This window comes from Falco punctatus (assembly GCF_963210335.1).
Source record: "Falco punctatus genome assembly, chromosome: 6".
Lineage (NCBI taxonomy): Eukaryota > Metazoa > Chordata > Aves > Falconiformes > Falconidae > Falco > Falco punctatus.
Window position 1 is genome coordinate 66,561,309 of NC_137585.1, and position 22,282 is coordinate 66,583,590.

At 39.3% G+C, this 22,282-nt stretch overlaps 1 protein-coding gene across 6 annotated transcripts in view; it reads right to left on the minus strand.

The window, feature by feature from the left end:
• Window positions 1–984: 984 nt before the first annotated feature.
• Window positions 985–22,282, minus strand: part of PCLO (piccolo presynaptic cytomatrix protein) — a 385,852-nt gene continuing 364,554 nt past the window's right edge. For all 6 annotated transcript variants that reach the window (XM_080392024.1, XM_080392028.1, XM_080392027.1 and 3 more), the window contains 3 exons: window positions 12,838–12,972; window positions 12,072–12,217; window positions 985–8,075 (listed from right to left, as the gene is read on the minus strand). In XM_080392024.1, the coding sequence (XP_080248150.1) occupies window positions 7,935–8,075; window positions 12,072–12,217; window positions 12,838–12,972 (422 nt within the window). In that variant the 3' untranslated portion in view covers window positions 985–7,934. The remainder of the gene's footprint in view (window positions 8,076–12,071; window positions 12,218–12,837; window positions 12,973–22,282) is intronic.

Here is a 22,282-nt window from a genome sequence, read left to right on the forward strand (position 1 = left end):
GCTCTGAGCAACCTTATCTAGCTGAAGATGTCCCTGCTTGTTGCAGGACCTTTAAAGGTCCCTTCCAACCCAAACTATTCTATGATTCCATGAAAATAATGTTGTTGAAGATATTTGCTGCAATGTTCTTACTAGAGTCCCTGAGAGTTTGGCCTTCCCAATAAAACAGGAGATCAAAGAATTCGCAGGTTTTCAGTAGGCTGGATACTCTTTTGCAAGTTGGCATAGCTGGGAGCTGTAACTTCTGCTGGACCTCAAAGGCTTGGTGGTCCCTGGGAAGAAAACCTTCATGGAGGTGTTCCAAAGCAGAGAGACATTCAGGCTCAGGAAAATATGCCTGGAGACCTGTGTTCCTGGGGACAATTTCAACAATTTAAAATTTTAAGTTCTTATGTGAAGACATGCTTGAGTTACTAATTGTCCTGGTTTCAGCTAGGATAGAGTTAATTTTCTTCTTAGTAGTTAGTACAGTGCTGTGTTTTGGCTCTGATGTGAGAACAATGCTGACAGCACACTGATGTTTTTAGCTGTTGCTGGGTGATGTTCATACTAAATCAAGGACTTTTCAGTTCCTTGGGCCCTGCCAGCCAGAGGGCTGGAGGAGCACAGGACATTGAGAGGGGACACAGCCAGGACAGGTGACCCAAGCTAGCCGAAGAGGCATTCCATACCATATGGCGTCAGGCTGAGTATATAAGCTGGGGGAAGAAGAAGGAAGGTGGGGACATCTGGCATTATGGTGTTTGTCTTCCCAAGTAACAGTTATGCTTGATGGAGCCCTGCTGTCCTGGGGGGGCTGAACACCTGCCTGCCCATGGGAGGGGGTGAATGAATTCCTTGCTTTGCTTTGCTTGTGTGTGCAGCTTTTGCTTTACCTATTAAATTGTTCTTACCTCAACCCTTGAGTTTTACCTTTCTTTCCGATCCTCCTTCCCATCCCTCTGGGCGGGGGGGGGGGGGGGGGGGGGGGGGGGGGCGGGGGGGGTGAGTGAGCAAGCGGCTGCATGGTGCTTGGTTGCAGGCCAGGGTTAAACCACGACACTAATTTAAGTGAAACTGAAGTGTGTTGAGAAATCTGTACAGCCTATGAGAGGGCCTGAGAGCAGAGGGGAGGAGAGTACGCTGGAAGGACAGCGTAGAGAAGCAGGTGTCTCTAATATGTGACTTCATTGGAAGAGAGAGGAGTAAGTCAGGATTATTTTTATTTTTGAAAAGAGAATTACTAGCAAGGGCTGCGAACGGCAGTGGGAGCGGTTGCAGCAGCGTGAGCTGGGTGCCCGCGGGATGCGGCCGGGCGGTGCGGCAGGGGGCAGCGCGCACCGCGCTCAGACATCAGTGGCGTTTAATGGCCGCATCTGAGAACCGAGGGACGCCTCCTCAGAGCCAGAACGCTGAGCCGAACCCCTGTGTATACTGCTCGGCGAGTTCTCTCTCTATGAGCTTTAATTTCAGCCTATGTTTTCAAAATATTCCGTGAACCACCCGATTCCCAGTTTCACATCGTTGTACCACGTGCAGCTGCTGGGTTAAACTCCGCAACAGCACTGTGAGGAAATATTTCTTGCCTGCTCCATGCTTTAACTGAGTAAACACACATTGTTGTTAAACATCATTATTTATTTTTTAAAAAAGAAGCATATTACTTAATCATTCTCTCTGTGCGTGTAAAGGGATGCTGGGGTTTTCTTCCAGCAAGCTAGTTTCACAGACCTCAATTCAGATAAACCTACAGCTTCCATGGCAGCTAGTGCCAGTCAGCTTTCTGTCCCATGAAGTTTTTAGCATTTTAGGAATGTTTTCTAACCGTTTCCAGAGGGCCAGCATGCTGGAGAGCATCTCCGTCACCGAAATAAGAGGATGCTGAGAAGTGGGGCTGAGCATGGGGTGAAGTGTTGGTTGTAGCCATGACTACTTCCTCAGAGAGAGGTACCCAAAGTACCCTGAACATACATCTCTGTGGTTAAAGCAGGTACTGGGAAGACTCGAGTTTGGCTTCTGGTGGACATTAGTAGAAGTTAGCCTCTGTCACTGCTGTAGCAAGTAGGCTAATGTGGAGAAGGGTACCTCTTTTCTTGAGGCATCCTCAAAATTGTTGCCTATTTCTCACTATGCTATTTCTTGAGAAAAGGGCATCACCTGACAGAAAGAGAAAAATCCAGGCTACGTGTTCCAGGTGCCAGACTCAAACATCAATTTATCTTGCTTGGGGAGAATGAAATTTTTATTATTTGTATCAAAGAGGGAAACTATGCAAACACAATAAATCTAGGTCTAGATGTGACTCATAAATGCAAGCTCTGTGGGAAAATCTCACAGATGTTCTCCAAGTCAGGCACAATTCTGTAATATAAAAATGATTGCTGAAATAAACTGATTTCTTATTTATAATATGGTCTAGAAGATACAGTTCCTGGAAACCTTTCTACTGGAGGAAAGAGACAGAAAATCCCTTTTGGGTTTCTCAGGTGCTTTCTGATCCTGCCTTCATCAGGAACCTGAAGGGTACAGAGTTAGGCTACATTTTCAATTTTATTTTCTTCACAGTGAGAAGACAAAACCTTGTACATTCCTAAACTGTGCTGATGTGTGCGCATTTTTTTGTTCCCTATATGGGATGTCAGAGATGAATCCATGTGAAAGTATCAACAAGTATATGGGATGTCAGAGACGAATCTGGGTGAAGATATCAACAAGTTGCATGTGGATTCTGGTTCTGACTTGTTTGAAGAAAAGTTGCGATGAACCAACTGTTCCTCATTTCAAACTGAAATGTGGGATGTTACTGGTACCCTGGGAGTTGTGCTAATGCTGAAATAGGACACATGAAAATGGGCAGTGTGTACAGCGTTACAATAAAACCACTGTGGTCAACAAATGGGAGATTTGAACCAGCAAAATAGATTTTTGTGCTAATTATGGAAAAGAAACCAAACCAGATATTTTAAATATTTATTTCTCAGACTGGGATAACAGCCTTTATAGAGCACAATTTGCATAAGTTCTCAAGATACATCCTGTATACAATCACAAAACCATGACATGGATTTATACATAAAGTGAAAACTGAGACAGATTTACAAGCATTTTTATACAATTCCCATACTGCTTTTTTTTTTTTTTTCCAGTTTTTACAACTTTTAGAACAAATCTGTATTTTTTTTTCCTGATGAATCTGGAAGCAAAATCAAAATTAAAAGAAATTCAAACCAAAATGAGCATCAACAAACCACCACCTATGCATGCAACATTCACTGTGGAAACATTACATTTCTCCAAGGATTAATCTTTTTTTATTATTATTTTTGTGGGTTTTTTGGTATTTTTGGATTTTTTTAAACATTGGGTATGCTGTACACGTTGTCCGTAGCATGACAGCACATGTTAGTCAGCCATTGTGGAGCACCTGAGCACGTCACTGAACATCTATAAGACACAGTCAAATAAGAACACATTTACATGCTTGGATGTCAGATGGAGTTAATAATTTAAACTGTTTGGTTTACAAAAATGTATACTTATTTACAGGGTAACAAATTAAGAAAACGGCTTTTGCTCAAATCATCTATTTGAGTTATGGATATCTATATATATTATATTTTTTTGAGCTCATCAATATATTTACCTATTAATCTTTTCAAAATAATAAAATGAAACATATAGAAAACATTAAAATGCTTCTTATGATTTAAAGAGAGAGTATCCGGTTTCATTTATTCCTTCTATTTTCCTTCTAAAGGCAACATGTATTCATAAAGAGCAACTGATCCTACATGCCAGGTGTACCAAAAATTCACAAGGCGTGTAGGACTATGGTTTAAATATAATGTAGGTGGATACTTACACTAAATTTCCTCTCTGTTTCATTACCTTTATAACTTACACTCACACAAATGCAAACTTTCTCTGTTATTCACATAGGTATGTACATATCTAGATATATACTTAAATAATGAAATCTGGGACATTCAACACTGTAGCAATCAAAATAAAGTACTTAAAAATAGTGTCAGTTATGATTCAAATAATAATTTAAAAAAATACTATTAACATCTTTATGATATCTCCATGAAACTAAATCCTAATTAAATAATCTCTATTGGGCACACACTAGCTTACAATGTAATAGATGTCTTCTTTTTCTTCATAATCATCCTCAAAGTAAGAATCAATATCAGCTGGTTACCAGCTACCATACCCCACAACCTAACCATGCAAACACCCAGCATCCAGAAAAAAATGAATCAAATATTTCCTAGGTCTTGATTTCAAGCCAGTTTAAGTCAACAGATTGGTTGTTATTGACTTCAGCTGGTTTGGGTTGGGTTTTGGTTTCTTCCACACAGGATCCATGTAATGTAAAAACATGGTTAATAACGAAGAAGCAGCATTCATCGCTTCTGGATACTATCCCTTTAAAGTGTAATGATAAGGAACTAGCTCAACATTCATCACAGAAACTCTCATGTCTAGTTTTAACCTGAAAAAAAAAAGTGGCTGTTTGCTGCTTATTGTATGCATAATAATAATAATGATAATGTTAGAAATCCCTGTCATTTGTAAACACACAACACTGTGCTTTTGCTCATTTTTCAGCTTGTTTCCACTATACAAGGCCTTGAACAAAGAAACGGCTTCAATCTCTGTTGACTCAGCAGATTTATGAATAAAAAAAGTTAAAATACTTCTGCTATTGCCTTCCTGCAATATGTGTTTTCAAAGCAATTGTAGGTATGTGTGAACTCATTAACAAGCAATCACTCAGAAATTATAAAAGCTGTTGCCACATCTAAGCACTTTTGGCCAGGTAAAAGAAACAAAAATTAATGAGAAAACAGTGAAAAAAATATACTGAGATATATACAAAAAAGTAAAAAAATACTAATAGTCCTTGTTTGATTATTTTTTAAAAAACATTGTCACAAGAGAGTTTTTCCTGACTTCATTCATAAAACAAGAAAAAAAAAAGAAAAAGAAAAAGAAAAAAATGCATTCAAACATGAATCTGTGTTGCATAGAGTGATTCCAGTACAACCTAGAAATTTGGTCAAAAAAAGGAACTTGGCACACTTTGAAAGCATCCTTTGACCTCTGAATGATGCTGCCTCAGAAAAGAGGGAGTGTGCTGGGCCCAGGTCTGTCGCTAGCCCACCCTGGGTGACACCAAAGGAGCCCTGGCCTTGTTGCAGCTGGCCAAGGCAGTGCTGCGCTCCTGACAAACTCTACTCTGCATTTCACAACAGGAGTCCAAAACTGCCATTTGAACGTGCAGAGACATTTTGCGTGTTGTTCAGAGAATCAAAGATGCTTGAATTAAACCCTTGCCGACAGCTGATTACACCACAAAGGTAGCTGCTCCATACAGCCGCAGCTATACCACCCAACACAAAGTATTTTACAAAATATTGGCCACATTTTTATGTGTGTGAGAGCAAAGCACGCCTGTCCGCTTTCTCAATCAGGAGTGATGATTACAGGCTTCCCAGTCAGGCAGCCAGATAGTGCTTGTTCCTGCTGGAAATCTCCATAGCAACTACCAGCGTGACTTGCTGTCTTCATAATAAATCTTAGCAAAAACAAAATTACCGGCAGTTTGCACAAAATTGCACACCTCATGGCTTGTACTTCACACAGTAATTGAAACTGGACTTTTTTTTTTTTTTCTTTTTTCTTTTTTTCAAAGAAAGAATATACTATAGCCATCAGGAATGCAAAATAACCCACCAAAAGAGCAACACATATGTCAAATATATCCACGTAGGATTTTTTGGTTCAGTTGGGGATTTTTTTCTTTGAAGTATTTGTTGTCTTATAAAAACATCACACAACATCAAAACATATAGGATGTTTACAATAACTCCAGAGGACTGTTTTTAAAATATATGAGAGGTAGGGTATACATATACCGGTGAAAGCATAAAATTCATCAAAGCACACATCCTACTTCCACTGTCAGTGATGTTGTGTTTTTAAGATAGCTAATAAGATTTTGATAAGATTGCTCTGCTTGCAAGTTAAGCAAGCTGCCAACAGGTTATCAATACCTTAACAGGAGTTTCCTTTGTGTGTACAGTATTAATATCTTCTGTGTGTTCCTTCTCAAATTCTTTTTCCACACTGCTAAATTCACAAAGTTAAATCAAAAACTGTATGTGGGAAGTGTCGCCAGATTAAATGGTGTAGCTTTTTCATGGTCAGTCCATCTTCTGAATAAACTGAGCCTTATTTCTCCCTTTTTTTTCAAGCATATATTATTTTCCAGAAGAATATTTTCAGTTGGTCTTGCACAGCCTGTGGAAGTGTACTATGTATATTCAGAAAATGTAAGAAGGTGGACATTAAATAATTTTTGAAAAGTCCTTATTGGGCAAGAAAAATAAACATTTGAAGTGCAGAAGCTTGGTCATTTTCTTTTTAAATATGCAAAGGTCATGAGGTAATATTTCCAGGGAAACTACTCTTTAATGAAGCTATGAAATATTAAATGACTTCTGAGTAACTTGGGAGTTAGTATCGTATTGATTCTTGTTTTTTAAAGAAACTACTATGCTTTTAGGAATGGGAGAAAAAGCTCTCCCTTCTTCCCCAAAACTGATACAAGGCAAAATACAACCACCAGCCTAAGCCATCCCAGGCAGCAGTGCCTTCCCAGGTGAGCTAACTGCTCAGCTTCGAGCCCCGGGCAGTGGGACTTCAGGCGTGGAAGTGCTGACACAGTCTTAAAGGTTTCAAGTACCTTCCGATTTAATTCTTTCTTAACTGAGAAGCCGTGATGTTGAGCGGATTATACTCAGACATTCACCTGAGACAGCAAGAGGATATTTCCAATTATCTCTAATGCAACAGCACCCCGGCAGTACCCTCCCTGCTGTCCCTTCCCCTTAGATTTTGAGTGCAGCACTAGTGTTGATACAGAGCCCTGCACCAAGCAAGTTGGTTAGCACAGTGGGTCTACTTCTCCAAAGTGCCCACCAAATAGCCTAGAATTCATCATCTCGGTAGAGTTTCAGAGTAAGACTGGTTGCTGAAAAAAGGAAGGACTAGCTGAAATGATTTTGTTAGTCCCAGTGCTTAAGTCTCTTCAATTCCAAACTTTTTTTTAAAACTGCTGATTCAAAGGATAGGGTGAAGTACAGTGTCACTGACATCAAAACAGCATTTTTTCTTCCTGATGTAGTGCAGTTGGCATCCTGTTCTTTCTTTGTCTTTAAAACCACATCCAAAATTATAGACTATTAGTATAGTTTTGTCCATTACATTCTAGGACAGTGGTTTATATTCATTGTTAACACACAGAAACAAATGAAACAATCAGATCTGATTTTCCACGGTATAGTTTTTGAAGGAAAAAGGAAGAAGGAAAAAAACTAACGTAAAACAACATTACCACTCTGGCAAACGACTTGCAGTTTGTGTCAAGTGGCATAATCTCACTACAGCAATTTATCAGAGATCCTAAGGTGCAGAGAAACAAGTTTTGCACTTCTGATAAGTGAGATTTGGAAAGTCAATCACCCTAGGTGCTTTTGCATAAAATGATCTCCTTCTGATTGCACAGAAAACCAGACTCCTCTTTCCATCGCACTACCTCCAGCTGCAGCTGAACTCTACGGGAACACCTGCCTTCCAGCCTTCGTTATTTCCTTCACAGTTACTCTCTTCACAGAGTCCAATAACACGGAGCCCCCGTATCAGTCTTCGTTTCAAACAGCCTCACTTCAGCTTCTGGGCCCAGGTTTTCTTTTACTTTTGCTGTCTTTTGCAGCAAAACAAGTCTACTAGCCCTCATTTAAGTGTGCTATGTAGCCCAGAGACTGCTCTTTTCTACTTTGTATTCTGAAAGACTAGCTAAACACAATGATATCAAACTATAGTCTTGGAGGGATGCTGTTTATAGCAGACTCTGCAGGTTTTGTGCCCTAAGCAGATAGCTCTGCTCAGTGTGTTTGTGTGGAGCTGACCAACAGTTTGTGCCAGTTTACTATTCTTTTCCTTAGATCCACTTTGTCAAGCCAGATATAAGCTTCCCCAATCAGTGTCTTTTTCATAAACTTTCCTCCATTGGAGACAAGCAGAATCTGGGAAAATAATGATAATAATAAATAATTACCAACGTGCATATTAACATACCGCATATGCTAGCAAACATGAAAGACTCAGAAATGTTGAGCTCTGATTTGTTACTCACGGAAGAGAAAAGAAAGAACGAGTGCAACCTTTTCTATAGAGTCACTTTCACAAGGGAAAGCAAGCCCTGTGAAAATTGAACCTGCCCCCTCCTCTCTTTTATTGTCAGGGGATGTAGCAACTGGAAGATTACAGTCATGAACTTTAGTGGGTAATTTGTTCTCCCGCTGGCTACCAAAGACAAACACAAGGTCAAGTTTGAAGTTACAAGGTGAAGCTTGATGCAGGTGAGGTCCCGGTTCATTTTTAGTGTGTGGAAGTCAGAGGGTGCTGGGCATAGGGGCTGTAACTCTGGGCAGGCTAGTGTGTGAGAAAGCCCAGAGTTCTGGTTTCTGACCTCAGCAAGCGGCAGTCTAACTAAAAATGTAGAGTCAGTCTGGAGTCTCACTCCTGCTATGGCTCTGCCACGAGCCACAGTATTGTGTCTGGTCTTATTGCTCCTGCTTGCCCAGCCAGGGAGAGTGGGAAGGGCAAGGAATCGCCCTGGCACTGAGGTGAGCCATGCAGGCGGGGTGGTCAAGGCTCTCCCTCATTTATCCTACAGACACATTTTCCAGCTGAGGAGCTTTGTGCCATGCAAGCTGAAGAACTTGATTCATTCTGTGGATCTGTAAGTTCATTCTACGCGTTTCTGGGAGAAACATTTTTGATAATGTATGCATTTCAGGGCGTGATTTATAGTCACACATTCAGATAAAATTTGGCATTTCTTAATTATTAACTGAATTAACAACCTCAATGCTTCCTTTCTTTTTTATCAACTTCCTAAGTTTTTCAAAAAGAAAAAGAACTCATGAAAAATAGCATTTCCATGCTAGGATTAGCAGCAGGTTTGCAATGTTCACAGTCACAGGGTAGACCTCCAGCAATGAGCGAGGGATGTGATTGATAACAGTAGGAGGCTGTCACCATCCATGTGAGCCAGCAGGAGAGAAAACAGGGCATTTTGTTGCTTGGTTTCAATGATCTAGGCTAACAGAAGGATGGCAGAACTCAAGGATTTTGTACTCCACTGACATGCTAGAAAAGACCATACAACAGTAGACACATAACAGAACTGTAGAAGAACTAGTGTTCCCAGTAATCAAGAACTCCAACATTTTTGAAAATTTTCCGTTCTGATTTCGGAAACAAAGTAAAAAATGCAAATTTTACATTACAATGGAAATAATAATAAAAAAAAGTAAAAAAAGGGAAGAAATTTGCAATAATTTTCCTGGATGAGCTCCCCAGTTCTCTGGCTGATTTTGCAAGTAAGCTATGTGCAAAGACAGCTTAGACACCTACATATGCCTTATTCAACAGGTTTGAGGATGCAAGACTAAATGAATCTTAGGCACTGAGCTGTTAGGGAGCTCCACTCATCAGAAAGACTGTCCTTGGGAAAAACAGGCAGCCTGCCTCCACTGCTGGTGGCTTTCTAGGTCACTTGGTTCAGTGTTTCCTAAAGAAATGGTCAGCCCAGACTCTGACAAGCCAAACAAGAACATCTGTGAAAAACATTCTTCCGGGATTTTCTGATCACACTCACATAGGACATAATGTATTTCTAATAGCAGCCAGCCAGTCAGCCAGGAGCCAGCTAGGGAACAAGGCAAAGGAGCCAGGAGCTTAGTGTTTTCCAGAAAGGTCCCAGGTGGGTTGCCAGGGAAGAGGGAAATCCGGGAAGTGAGCAAGCAAGCTGCCAGGAACTGAGGCAAATGCCTGTCTGAAACCTATCAAAATGTTTTCTGCAGGATGTTTTCATTCTGACACAGCAACAGTTTGGGGACAGAAAAAATTCTATCAATGTTCCTTCTAGGATTACCATGTTTGATCTAATCTTACTTTACCTCTGATCTTTTTGCCTTCCTTAATGTCCCAATTCCATTTTTGTTCTGTACATTCTGGTTTTATTTCTTTTCCCTCTCCCTGAAATCCCTTTTGACAGTGTCCATCTCTTTGGCCCTAAATGTTCATCACTCAGATTCAGCACTCAAATCAGCCAGCTTCATGCTTTGCCATAGGAACAAACTGACTGATAAGCATGAAGGTCATATAAAAACAGATGTACTGTGTCAGATCAAAAATCTCAACAAGAAAATACTCTGTTTCCAAAAGTATATAGAGCAGCGTTTAAGGTGGAATGTAAGAACAGGACAATCATGTAGTGACACTTACCCAAAATACCTGCTATGATCTGTGCACCATTGACTTCCTGACGCACAAGTGGTGTGTTTCTATTTAACAGATTAGGAGGTATTTTGCCCAAGAATTTGTCCCATCATTTTCTCCAGTTACTTTTTCCATAAAGATACTTAGCATCCCAAATACATTATGGCAACGAATTTTACAGCTCAAACTCTGAGTGGTGTGAAGAAGAAACAAGTTTTGTTTGTTTTAAACTTGTTCCTTGCTACTTTTACAGCCTTCATTCTCTCAGGTATGTAGCACCAGCTCATATCACAGAGTTTCTAAGGAAATGTTGCCAAGTCTAAGTCCGACTGTTCCTGTGGTTACCTCCTTCACTGTCCCCCTCCTTGTCAGCTTGATAGCTTAGTTTTCCATATGACTCTGTTGGTTTTTCTTTACTGGTCTACTCATCCCTTATGGTTTCCTCTTCAAACCACCATTGGAACTAAAGTTTTTACAGGAATTTTAGCTCTTAAACTCTGGCAAGACTTTACTGACCACTCTGGATTTCCCCAGGTAATACAACATCTTAAATAGTCTTTTACTGAGTCTGTTGAATCAATAAAGATGTTAGGACACCTTAACACAGGAAAAAGAGTATCTATTTTTGTTGACCTCATTTCATAAACAGCGTCCATTTTGGCTTTAATGTTAATGATACAACCAATAAGCCTAACATAGGCACTTACATATTCCCATTTACTGTAGTCACCAAAATGTAGCTGGCTTGTTTACATTGGTCTTCCAGATTCAGAGCTACACTAAGTGGATGCTGATATGCCCAACATTTCCTCCCACTTACTTTTAAGGTTAGTATGCAGATGCCCCTGGAATTGTCCATCCCTCTCCACTGACTAGAGGAAGCCTGAATATCTGGTTTACATTAGTTATTGACCCATGTGAAAGTAAATGAAGGTAGGTAAAGTGAATGCCACCTATCTAAAAAAGCAAATCTGACCAAATGATCAAATCTGTCTAAGCAACCAAATCACAGGAGAGGGACTGTTCCAAAATCAGTTCCACACATCATTCATCCACAGACTGAAAATCCTATCATCTCCTTTACAAATGTACACCAAGAATATTTGACTTGGAATTATCAGTAATTCTGCCATGTCTGAGATTACGACTATTGTGTCTAATTCTAGGCACCACAGCTTTTAAAGTTGAAGAACCGGAGAGAATGATAACATGATTAGACATTTAGGCAGCGGAACATGTCAAAGAAATTTGGTTTACTAGCCTGGAAAAATGGAAAGGAGAGATATGGTAGCAACCTTTCAGTGTGCAAGCTTTTTTTATGAAAAAGAAGCAGAATAGTTTTCCTCTGTGCTTTGTAAGGATACTTAAGGATAAGTAAACTTAATTTAAATATATGGCATATTTAAGTCAGATATTGCACTAAGCTTTCTAAATACATAGAAAAGCATTTTTGGAAGGCATGCGTAACTTCCTTCTCTATGGGTTTTTAAGAACAGATCAAGCATAAAACTTTCGATCAAGGTCTATAAATACTCTTTGCCAGTCTGGGGTGATGGATGAAACCATCTTTTAAAGTCTCCTTCAACCTGATATTTCCATTATTATGTAATTTTGTTATTATCTTTGTAATTTTCTCTTTCCAGCAAACAACTGGGGTAGAAGATCGATCTCAAATGCCCACAGCACAGCATGGACAACATCCAAAATTAGGTTTTAATAAAACACAGAATTACCTGAAGAGAATGCCCAGCAGGACTCAAGCTAAATCTAAACGTTTCATTGAATGAAGGCTCTCGGTCATGCCTGCATACCCTGGTTTTCTTCTTAATTATTCTCTTTTGGGTAGAGATATTGACAACATACAGCTTCACATACAGGTCTGGGGAAAAATAGTTCAATGAGTTAAATACAGAAGCTTTAAAATAATTGTTGTTGCTAATGACTTCAACAGAGGGGAAGTGTTGTGAAGAAATAGAGCATGGTGCTTTACAGAATCATAATCTGTTCTCGTTCACATAGTGTACAAATGGAATCACCCTGCCAAATCCAGGGGAATTACTGTGTGCTTACAATGCTGTCATTAAAGGAACAAATACTTGATATCTTTATGTATATCTGAAAATACTATTGTTCATATGAGGTTTTAATTTTTAAAAAACTTTTATGCCAAAATATAATCTTTCACTGGATATAATTGTTCTTTAATAACCTAGGAAGTTGTATTTTTTATTAAACTTAAAAAAGGATTAATTTTTAACAACCAGAAGTAAATTAAAAGAAGGATTAACTTCTGAGAGCTGATTTGTTTCTACCAAATGTTTTTACTTCCATTGAAGTTGCTTACAGGAGAAAAAAAGAACTTCAGAAAGAATCCTATAGATTATGTCATTCTGATTAAGAAGCAATGTTCTTTCCCATTTTAGTGGTGATTTTAAATGACTCGAGATACATCCTACTTCGTGTTTTTAAAGTATCATGAAGCTGGTTGCTGTGTGATACCTGGTAGATGGTCTGGAGATTTAAATTTGTATGTGATATTTCTGCACTGAAGGATTTCTACTATCAGCTGTTCTCCATCTGTCTTCATTTCCTTCTTTAATGCAATCTTGATTTCACCCATAACCTGTGTTTTACCTGGAAAAGCAGAAAAAGCAACCCTCATTAATGTTAAAGGAATCTGAATGTATCTTTCTAAATTGGAAAAAAGTAGGTTTCCATTTTTTTTTTTTATAGTTTGGTGGGGTGAGTTTGGTCTTTTTTTTTTTTTTTTTAAGGCAGCATATAGTTTTTACTGAGGAGTATAAGGATAATGTATTGCTTAGATGAACAAATGGTATATATGTGACATACACTTGTGTAACTAGGTTATATGCTTCAGAATGTATTTGCTTCAGAGGACCTTTTTTCCCAAGAATACAAATTTCTCCAGGAGTCATTACAAGTCATGTAATGGTTACTAAGTGCACCTTTTCAGAAACCTTTACTACAAGATCCTGAAGTTATCTCATTTAAAAAATGAAGGGGGGTGGGGTGGGATGGGGTGGAAAGGAGAACATTCAAAGAATGTTAAAAAGTAAGATTCTGAAAGGCAATGAATTAAGACTTTGGTGAAGTTAGCATTTCATTTTACTTTCTTATATTCATGGAACAATATCATTCACACAATTTAAAGGGAAGTGCTCACTGTGACCTTTAAAAGTAAAGGTGATTTTCCTTCTTGTGTGGGCAGAAATCCAGGACCATTACTCCTACATCATATGGATTTCTCTCTAAATCAGTCCAGAGATGGAGAAAAGGCACAGAACGAAATGCAGGCAAAGCTGTTCTGCCTTTCCCCTGCCTTTCCTCCCAAAAGGCTTTACCGAAGCCAGGCAGACAAAGCAGGGCTACATCTTCTCAATGCATGCGGTGCTGTAAGTGGAGCCCATGCCCTCAGCTCCATGCTGTCTGTAATAGCGTCATGTCATAACAGGGGTCGTGCCTCTGTATTTATTATCCTGCTACTGTAAAATATTATTTCACCTTCCACTTCTCTTTATACATTAGTTAAAAAGAAACCAAACTGTTAAGCCCCTGAAAGTCTTTATTACCTAGTTTCTGGTGCCAGCAGGCTGGAGACTTAATGCATTACCGGGAAATTCTAGAAGCTGGTGCCAAGATGTAAAGAGCAAAGCAATTCTGCAGGAAGTAAACAATTATGATACATCTGGAGAAGCTTGTCTCTTTAAGAGTAGAAAGTTACCAAGTGGCATTTAGAGATTACTTACTTGTATCACAAATGTATAACCAGATCCCCACTAAAAATGCCAGCTGTTGTTTCACAGATGTCCATGAGCAATCAATTATGCATTCTATTGTTTTTCCTACTCAAAGTATTTTTTGGGATCATGAGTAAAAATTTAATAACAAATAATCACAGCTACAACCTTGGGCCCCCCTCCTCACGAACTGAAGCTGGAACCAAACAGTTACAGTCGATAACAAATTTGCTGTTGGGCTTCAGCTGGGTCAGTGTTTCACCTGCAGTTTGTGAGGTGGGTGAGGACCTGTTAGGATGCAAGTGATTATTTCACCGTGTCTAATACATGTTTGAACATGTATTAATAGCATCTTGCTTTCTGCTGTATGTTTCATTCAAAGAGAATGGAGCTCTCATCTTGTGATGGCAGCAGTGAAGGTCATCGGTAGCGGGGATCAAAGAAGGAAAGGCCAACAATGTCCCTGTTGTTATTCATTAATTGTTAAAATGCCCTTTTTCTGCAAAGCGTTGAGTGCCCAGTGGGTCGTTTGGCTAAACTGTGGATATTGAATGACTGGAAAGGGATACAAGAAAAAATTATAATGCCACCTCTGCCCTGTGTATAAACTACTGAAACCACTGATGAAGATGTGACATCCCTGATAGGTATTGCATAAATCTGACTTTTTGATCAATATTGATTCTTGCACTGACTACAATGCTTGATCATGAAAAAACCCCAGCATGGACAGTTGTAGCACAAACCTAATGTTAGTTTCAGCCAGGGGTCCTCAAACTACAGCCCACGGGCCAGATACGGCCCCCCAGGGTCCTCAACCCAGTCCCCGGTATTTACAGACACACACACCCCCCGCCCCCCCCCGCCGGGGGTTGGGGGGGGGGAACCCAAGCAGCCACAGATGACTGCCTGCCGCTTCATCTATGCGCCGGCCCCCTGGTTAAGAAGTTTGAGGACCCCTGGTTTCAGGCAATCTTTAGTTAGCCACAAACTTTTCTGGAAAATATGCTTGGCTTATTTACCTTACTTTCTTCCCTGTCTGTCCTAGAAGGTCTGTTTGTAGCAGTTGTTAGACCTCCTCTTTCTTGATTGCCTGAGTACCTTCTTTCTCACTGATGTGCATTCAGCCTAAAATGAGATCTGGTAGGTTGGATGCTACCTGTGATGCTGTGAGCCAGAAAAAGGGAGAAATGCTTCTGGTAAATTAGAATGTGTTTGAAAATCCCAGCACCATTTCTCAGCATCTGGAAACTTTCCGTAGACTGTTCTGTGTCCCCAGATACTCTTTACGACAAACAATCCTGCTTCACTATTTAAGCCTTATGGGGAAAACAATGATCTCCAGCTGTGAGTCCACGAAGCATGATAGCTCTCATGTGCTTCCATACTGTTTCATTTCTCCCACAGCATGCCGTGAAAAAACTTTAACACCAGCATTATGAAACATTGCACTAAAATAAATCACCACTTCAAAACCTAGCAGAATTTTGAAGATATTCTTATTCTTTCCATTGCTTGGCTTTCCCCCCTCTTTCTCATATATGTTCCTTACATCTTTCCTTTGACAGGTGTGTAAGAATAGAGCAAATGTACGCTGTTTTGTGGAGGCGCTTCTTTAAATGGAGATAGAGATACACTGATGAGGGGGAGTGTTAATCCTCAACTGTCTATGAGCTGTTGAGAGAGCGCACAGTGAGCTGCACTGGACATGCATGTTCTTTGACTGATATGACAGAAATAAAGTTGCTTAGGCTGTCATGGGACTGGATGACCCCAAGGACTGCATTGGCAAGAATAGCTTTAAATGTAGTGCCCAGTCACAACCTTTTGCATTCTTATATAAGTTTAGAAAACATCAGTCATAACTGGTGTGCAACTGGAACTGATTGTGGGTAGTTTGGTATACTGGATGATGATAAAAAAATGCTATAATGCAATTCTGAAAAAAAGTAAATACAGTGAAAGAGACGTTGCATATCTTTCTAGGAAAGTACTAATATGGCTTTCCAAGACACTGGGAAAGAATTTGTAACCTGATTATTAATATTTGCCTCAATAAAGATGAATTCTGGAGCAACAGGTGCAAACCAGGATTATCACAGTGGCTAAGAACCATGTTGCAAAGCACCAAAACCATTACTTTCTAATTTAGCCTAGGAAACAAGGAATGGAAAAAGATGAATTTGCTTTCTACATATGATAGGGTAAATGTTGAAAAGGATAAGAAATATTTAAGCTGAATTTGTGTGATATTTTACCTCTGATGTATATATCAAATGCAGACTTACTGATGTGCCACAGGAGGATCACAGGCATGCATAGCAGCACTTTAGGAACACGTTAATGGTAGCTAATCAAGTCTTAAAAATATATAGCTATGATTAAATACATTAGTGTTTTTTATGTGAGAGCACACCTCTTTTTAAGGGACCAGATTTATTAAAAATCCATTAACAATTAAAAGGTGATGGTTAATTAACTGAATTGCTTTAAGGTATTTGAGAAGTGAAGGAGTTTAAATTTGTGATGGTGATGGCAACATAAGCTTTTGCTCTGTAGAACTGTCACACTCTGTGCTGTGAAAGGTTAATTAATTCTGCTATTAGTCTTAAATGACCGCTGCTGTAAATCACAGGACATGTCCTATGCATTGTTGTTGTCAACTTCCAGGGATTGATAACTATGGATTGTGCTGCTGTTCCTTTTTGATCAGATGCCTGCTGTCAAACAAAATTACCCAAGACAGTAATAAATAGTTGTTTCCCATTGGTCTGTGTTATCAAGGCTAATTCAGCGGAGCATTTAAATGAGCGGGTAAATCTCCCTGGACAATGCCAGGAATTTCATTCAGTTCAATTGTCTAAATGTAAATTTCTGAGCTAATTTAAACATTTATCTTAGAATCAGTTGAATTGCCTTCTGAGATCAACTATGTCTATTCCCATAGACAGATCAAGTGTGAGTAGGTTAAACTTGGAAATTTAAATGTGAGATGCCTAAATGCTGCTACCCGATAAGCGTTTAGGTACTAGAGTAATTTTCTGAATGGATGCCAGATGGCCAGAAATCACAATTAAGAAAATACATAAACTGACATTTTGTTCCATGGTTGTGTATAAGTTAGTCTGGGCTGCTTCTGTTCCAGAAGAGTGACTGGGAGTATTACAGCAGTGGAATTAAAAATGAAATGGGGGGTATGTGTGGATATTGACAATCATTTCCCAGATTATTGTTTCCAAATGAAGCTTATAACAAAGATATTGTTCCCAAAATAGGTAGGAAATGCTCTTCTGGAGCTTCAGTACTCATACACTTTATGGTCAAGGATTTAAAATCACAGAAAGGTCCCTCTGAGCAGCTTCCAGTGAGCCTGGCCTACTGAGCACAGCAATGATAATTTTGGGTTGTAGTTCTGGGGGGTTTTGTTGGGTATTTTTTTTGTGGGTGGTTTTTTTTTTTTAATTCTTTACAGCCCAGATCATTCTCTTACTACTTAATCAAAGAACTCAGATGCTGGAAAAAATAAGCAGGACAAAACAAAAAGACCCAACCAAACAAAATCCAACAGTAAAACCCCCAGCTTTACTCTCCTACTTTATGGCTACAATCTATCGGACCAGCATGCCTTATCCATCTTGTATGCAGAAGAGGAACATAGAGCCCTCATTTGGTTGAGCAGGATTTCTCCTCCTATTTTTCCTTTTTGTGTGTTCAGGGAGATGGCTGCATTTCAAGAATACACAGTCTTTCATGGTTTATTTCTACACTTTCTGATTATGAATACTCATGTTACTTTCACTTTTCTGAAAGCACCCATCCCAGAGAGCAAATTCAGCCCAGTTTCCAAATTCTGGTGCAGAACAACAGCTTGCTCTACAGACAACCCCCCTTGAAAGACCAGACACATCTACATGCTTTGCCATTAGTCCTGTGTCTTCTGACCCCCACCTCGCTGCCTTGTGGCAGAAACAAAAAGAGCGGCTGGGGGGTAGGGGGTGGGATGTGTTTTGTGAGATTTTAGTGCAAAAAGCCTGAGAAAATTTGAGTTGTCTTGTTGCAGCATGGTGGCGGTTGTATATGGACAGCATGATGCTGCCCTGGGGGATGCGAGGGAGAATGCTGGAGCACTAGGTGGTGCACGGCCAGCTGTGTCAGTGCTGGCAGTATGGAACACAGGGAAACAAAGGCGTCCCCCACGCTGCTGGGAGATGAGCAGGCTGTCTCAGGCAGAGCAAATTACTCTGTGCTAAAAGAATTCCTAGGAAAAAACTAAAATCATTCAGTATAGAAATTAATCTAGATCAGGGAGTCAACCAAGGAGAGAAATTATGTGACAGTGCAAATGCCAGTTGTGAGGCTACATGATACAACTCTGTAAATCTCTGTAAATTTTCTCTTGAGGGAAGTCTGGGAATAAGAAATCACAGATTTTTGTATTAGTGGCTTCTGGGGTTTGGTACTTGTATTTTGTGGGAATGTTGCCCACGAGCAAAGTGAAGTGAATGAACTCTGTCTCCCAACTTGCCTTACAGTGGTTCTGAGTATGACATGAAGAATTGTTTCTTCTGAATCCTTTACATTTACAATTCTGAAACAGTAAGTCATAAGACTCAGAATTTCCATAATCTTTCAGTCTAAGATGAAGAATTGAAGAATGATTAGCATAGTGTCATCGTAAGCATATGATCAGAAATAAAGACTTCTTTAGTTAGAACTAATTTCATTTCCTTAGGTCTTTATCTGTTTTGATACTCTGAGACATTAAATTAATGAACCTCTGAGAACTCTGAACAGTGTTTACTGGCAGACTACATACATTTTTTTGATGTATTTTACTACAACTTGTCTCCTAGGTACCTCGTGACTTGGACTTGGTGCAGCTATAGTTATCTCTAACTCTGTAGTAAGATACGATGTTTCGAGAACTAAGCAACTCAAATGCTCCTTACGTAGCTGCATTTCTTAAACAGAACCTTGGCTTCAGCTATATTAGGGTATGTTTGTAATATTTAGGGAGTTAGAATATGTAGTAGCATGTCATAAAATGTAATGAATCCAAGGTGGGTTCTGGAAAACTTGATTCAAACTAGGAAAATTTACAGCTTTAAAAATATGAGACATGATTAAAGAGAACCTAAAACCATGGGTTCTGTCCCAAGATCCTCATCCCTTAGTAGCTTTCTGTGATCTTAGACTTCACCTCTGTGCGCAGTCTCAGAGGTGGAGATAATAGTATCTACTTCTCTAAGTTGTTTGGATTTAGTAATGAAGTTGGTATACTGTAAAGAGAGAGACACTGATCACATAAACGTGAACAGGACTTTGGTGTGTAATCCCTAATTCAGTGAGAAAGCACAAAGACATCAAAAGGCTGACGAGGACCTATGCCACTGTTATGTATCCCTCCACCATAGTCCATGAAGCCCATACAGACATAATTTTCTTTCTAACAGAGTGCTGTTGTAGCAAAAAAATATGTTTCTGCTGGATTCCTTTAACAGTATTTTGAGAACCAGAAGTCCATCCTCCAGCAGACAGCTGTGCTTCAGGAAAACAAGATAACATCGCCTTATTACAATAAATAATTCAGTATTACTGTAAATACTAGCCATTTATTATTAACATTTCAGTATTACAGTTGAACTGCTCCAACTGAAGGTAAAGCAAAATGGTATTCAATATAATTTTAAAATTAAATATACGAAGAATGCAAAATACCAGCCAAAACTTTCTAATCTTTTTTTAAGCAAACCTTTCTTTTTTTTTTTTTTTTTATAATTTTTTACACTGCATTGGGTACTTACAGTACCAGCTGGTTTTATTCATAATGCTTTTCATCCTCTTGCTGGGACATGAGCTACCGGCAAAGCTGTTGTAAAATAATGATGGATGAACTTTATAAACAATGCCTCCCAATGTTTACAGGCTCCAACCTTCTCTGTCCTTTTGAGGGTTTTTTTCATTACCTTCCTTTTATCTTTCACCTTTCTCCCACATATTTCTTTCTCCCTGAAAACTGCCACAATTTTCTCTGTAGGTTGGTTTTGTCTTTGTGTTCCTTACTGTAAGAAAAATCAAAGATCAAATACAGTCTTAACTACTACCTCCTCCTGTCTCACAGTGCTTTAAATAGATGTTGGGTTTACTGGCATAGGACTGACTCAATAAATGCGCTTTCCAGCTCCGCAGGTGAGGCTGAATACATGCAGGTTCTGAAATTTGTTGTTCTTGCAACTGGATATCCAGCCTGCCCTGCACGATGCTATTGGCTGGTCATGGGACAAACCAAAGCTCAGAGTAAGGCAGTCTCTTCTTATTCCTCCTGCCCTGAGGAGGAGCTGCAGCTGCTGAGGGTCCCTGGTCTGTGTTCCAAGTCTTCTTCAGTCTGCCTACATGAAGGCCAGGTGTTGTTATATGTGATGGGCTCAAGTGTAATGACAATTTATTCTCTCCCTTACCTGATGTAGATAGGCATACTGTGTGCAGGCAGTCATGCTCCTCTGAGATGGCAAACACTATCGGTTCAGCTCCTGACAAATGGGTTCCCCCTGGGATACAGGGATACTCTGTGGCGGGAGGAGGCATGAACCGAGGGAACTACTCTCTCTTTTGCTTTCCCTCTTCTTACCCTGAAGATGCAAACTGCTGTGAACAGACCGTGTATCATGAGATGAGCAAAGATTAAGGTATTTCATTAATATTTCCCTGCCTCCTCTGGTGTGATGTGCATGTAATCATGTAATGAGGGAGAGGAGCAGAATTAAGGAACTGTGCTCACAGCAAACACAATTTAAAATTGTGTGGGCAGCAAGAGTGGCTGGCTTTAAGGCTGAGGCACATGAACAAACTGACAGTTTTATATTGTGATCCTTAGAGCTAGCAGGCTCACTGCACACAAAATTTTGAATATACTAGTGCAGAAATTTAGCCTGTATGCCCAGGATTAAACAAAGATTATTTGAAGGAAAGTATGGTTTAGCCTTTGTTTTCAGATGAAACAAAACCCATGTGCAAAATACATTCAGAAAACAGAGAATGCTTCTTGCCCGTTGAGACTCTGAGGAGCGGAATATTTCCCAGAAAAACTCTCTTTCATTTATTGGTTGCTCTGTGTGTGCACCTCTTTTAGAGATTTGATGAACTTCTTTTAAAAGAAAGAAAAACAATAAATAATGCTGACTGTGGACTGATGCCATATGTAAAAACTCTTGGCCTGAAGTAAAGTGATTTGCGGGAGAATAATACTGATGCTTCACACATGCTCAAATATAAAAAAATAAAAATCATTGTATCAATCCAATTTCAACCAGCTTTATTTCTGTTAGTTGGCAGTCTAAAATGTTTTAGGAAAATGTCAGTGAGGCAGTAGGAAGAGGTTAGTGAGGTGGTAAGATTAATTAATATGAATTAGAGGAGAGTTTCCCTAGTGTCAGAAGCTGCCCAATTCATTGACCTCCTTTAGGTATAATTTGTCCAGAAAGATTTTTTCAATATTTTAGTGGGACTGGTCCCTGTACCATGGAGGCATTTGGAATAACTGAATGGGAAATCATGAGAACTCTAAATATCACATTCAACCAATTTAGGTGACCAGAGATGACTACTGAGATCGCTTTTAACGATGAAGACAAACACAGAATACCTGTATGTATTTGATAGGTGATAGGTAGAGGGAGAATAAAAATGGGATGGGGGAAGTAAAAAAAAAAAAAAAAAGCAGAACTAATTCATAGTCCATCCTACTAGATATCTCTTATTTATATTTATTTATACTTTTGTGGAAGGGAAACCTTATGTTCTGAGCTGATAATTCTGTCAACATTCTCTCCGCAGTTCCTGCAAATACCAGATTTACCCAAAGTTTAGCTTTGGTTTAGAAGAGCAAACTAATAACAGGGTTAATCATAAGGAAGTTTAGGTGCCTAATTCAAACTCCTTAGCCTCTGTAGTCGATAGGGATAGCACCTCCTTAAACTTGTATCTTAGGATGGACAAATGCCTTCTGGAGATACCTACCTTTTTTTTTTTTTTTTTTTTTCCAGTGACAGTTAAGAAGTGATGTGATGGGTTTAATTTAGAAACCTGATCTTTAAACAGTGAAATTAGGCTAGAAGTATCAAAAAGCAAACCTACGGCTCTAACATGTTCCATCACATCAATGACAGAAAGCTAAAATTATGTTTTAA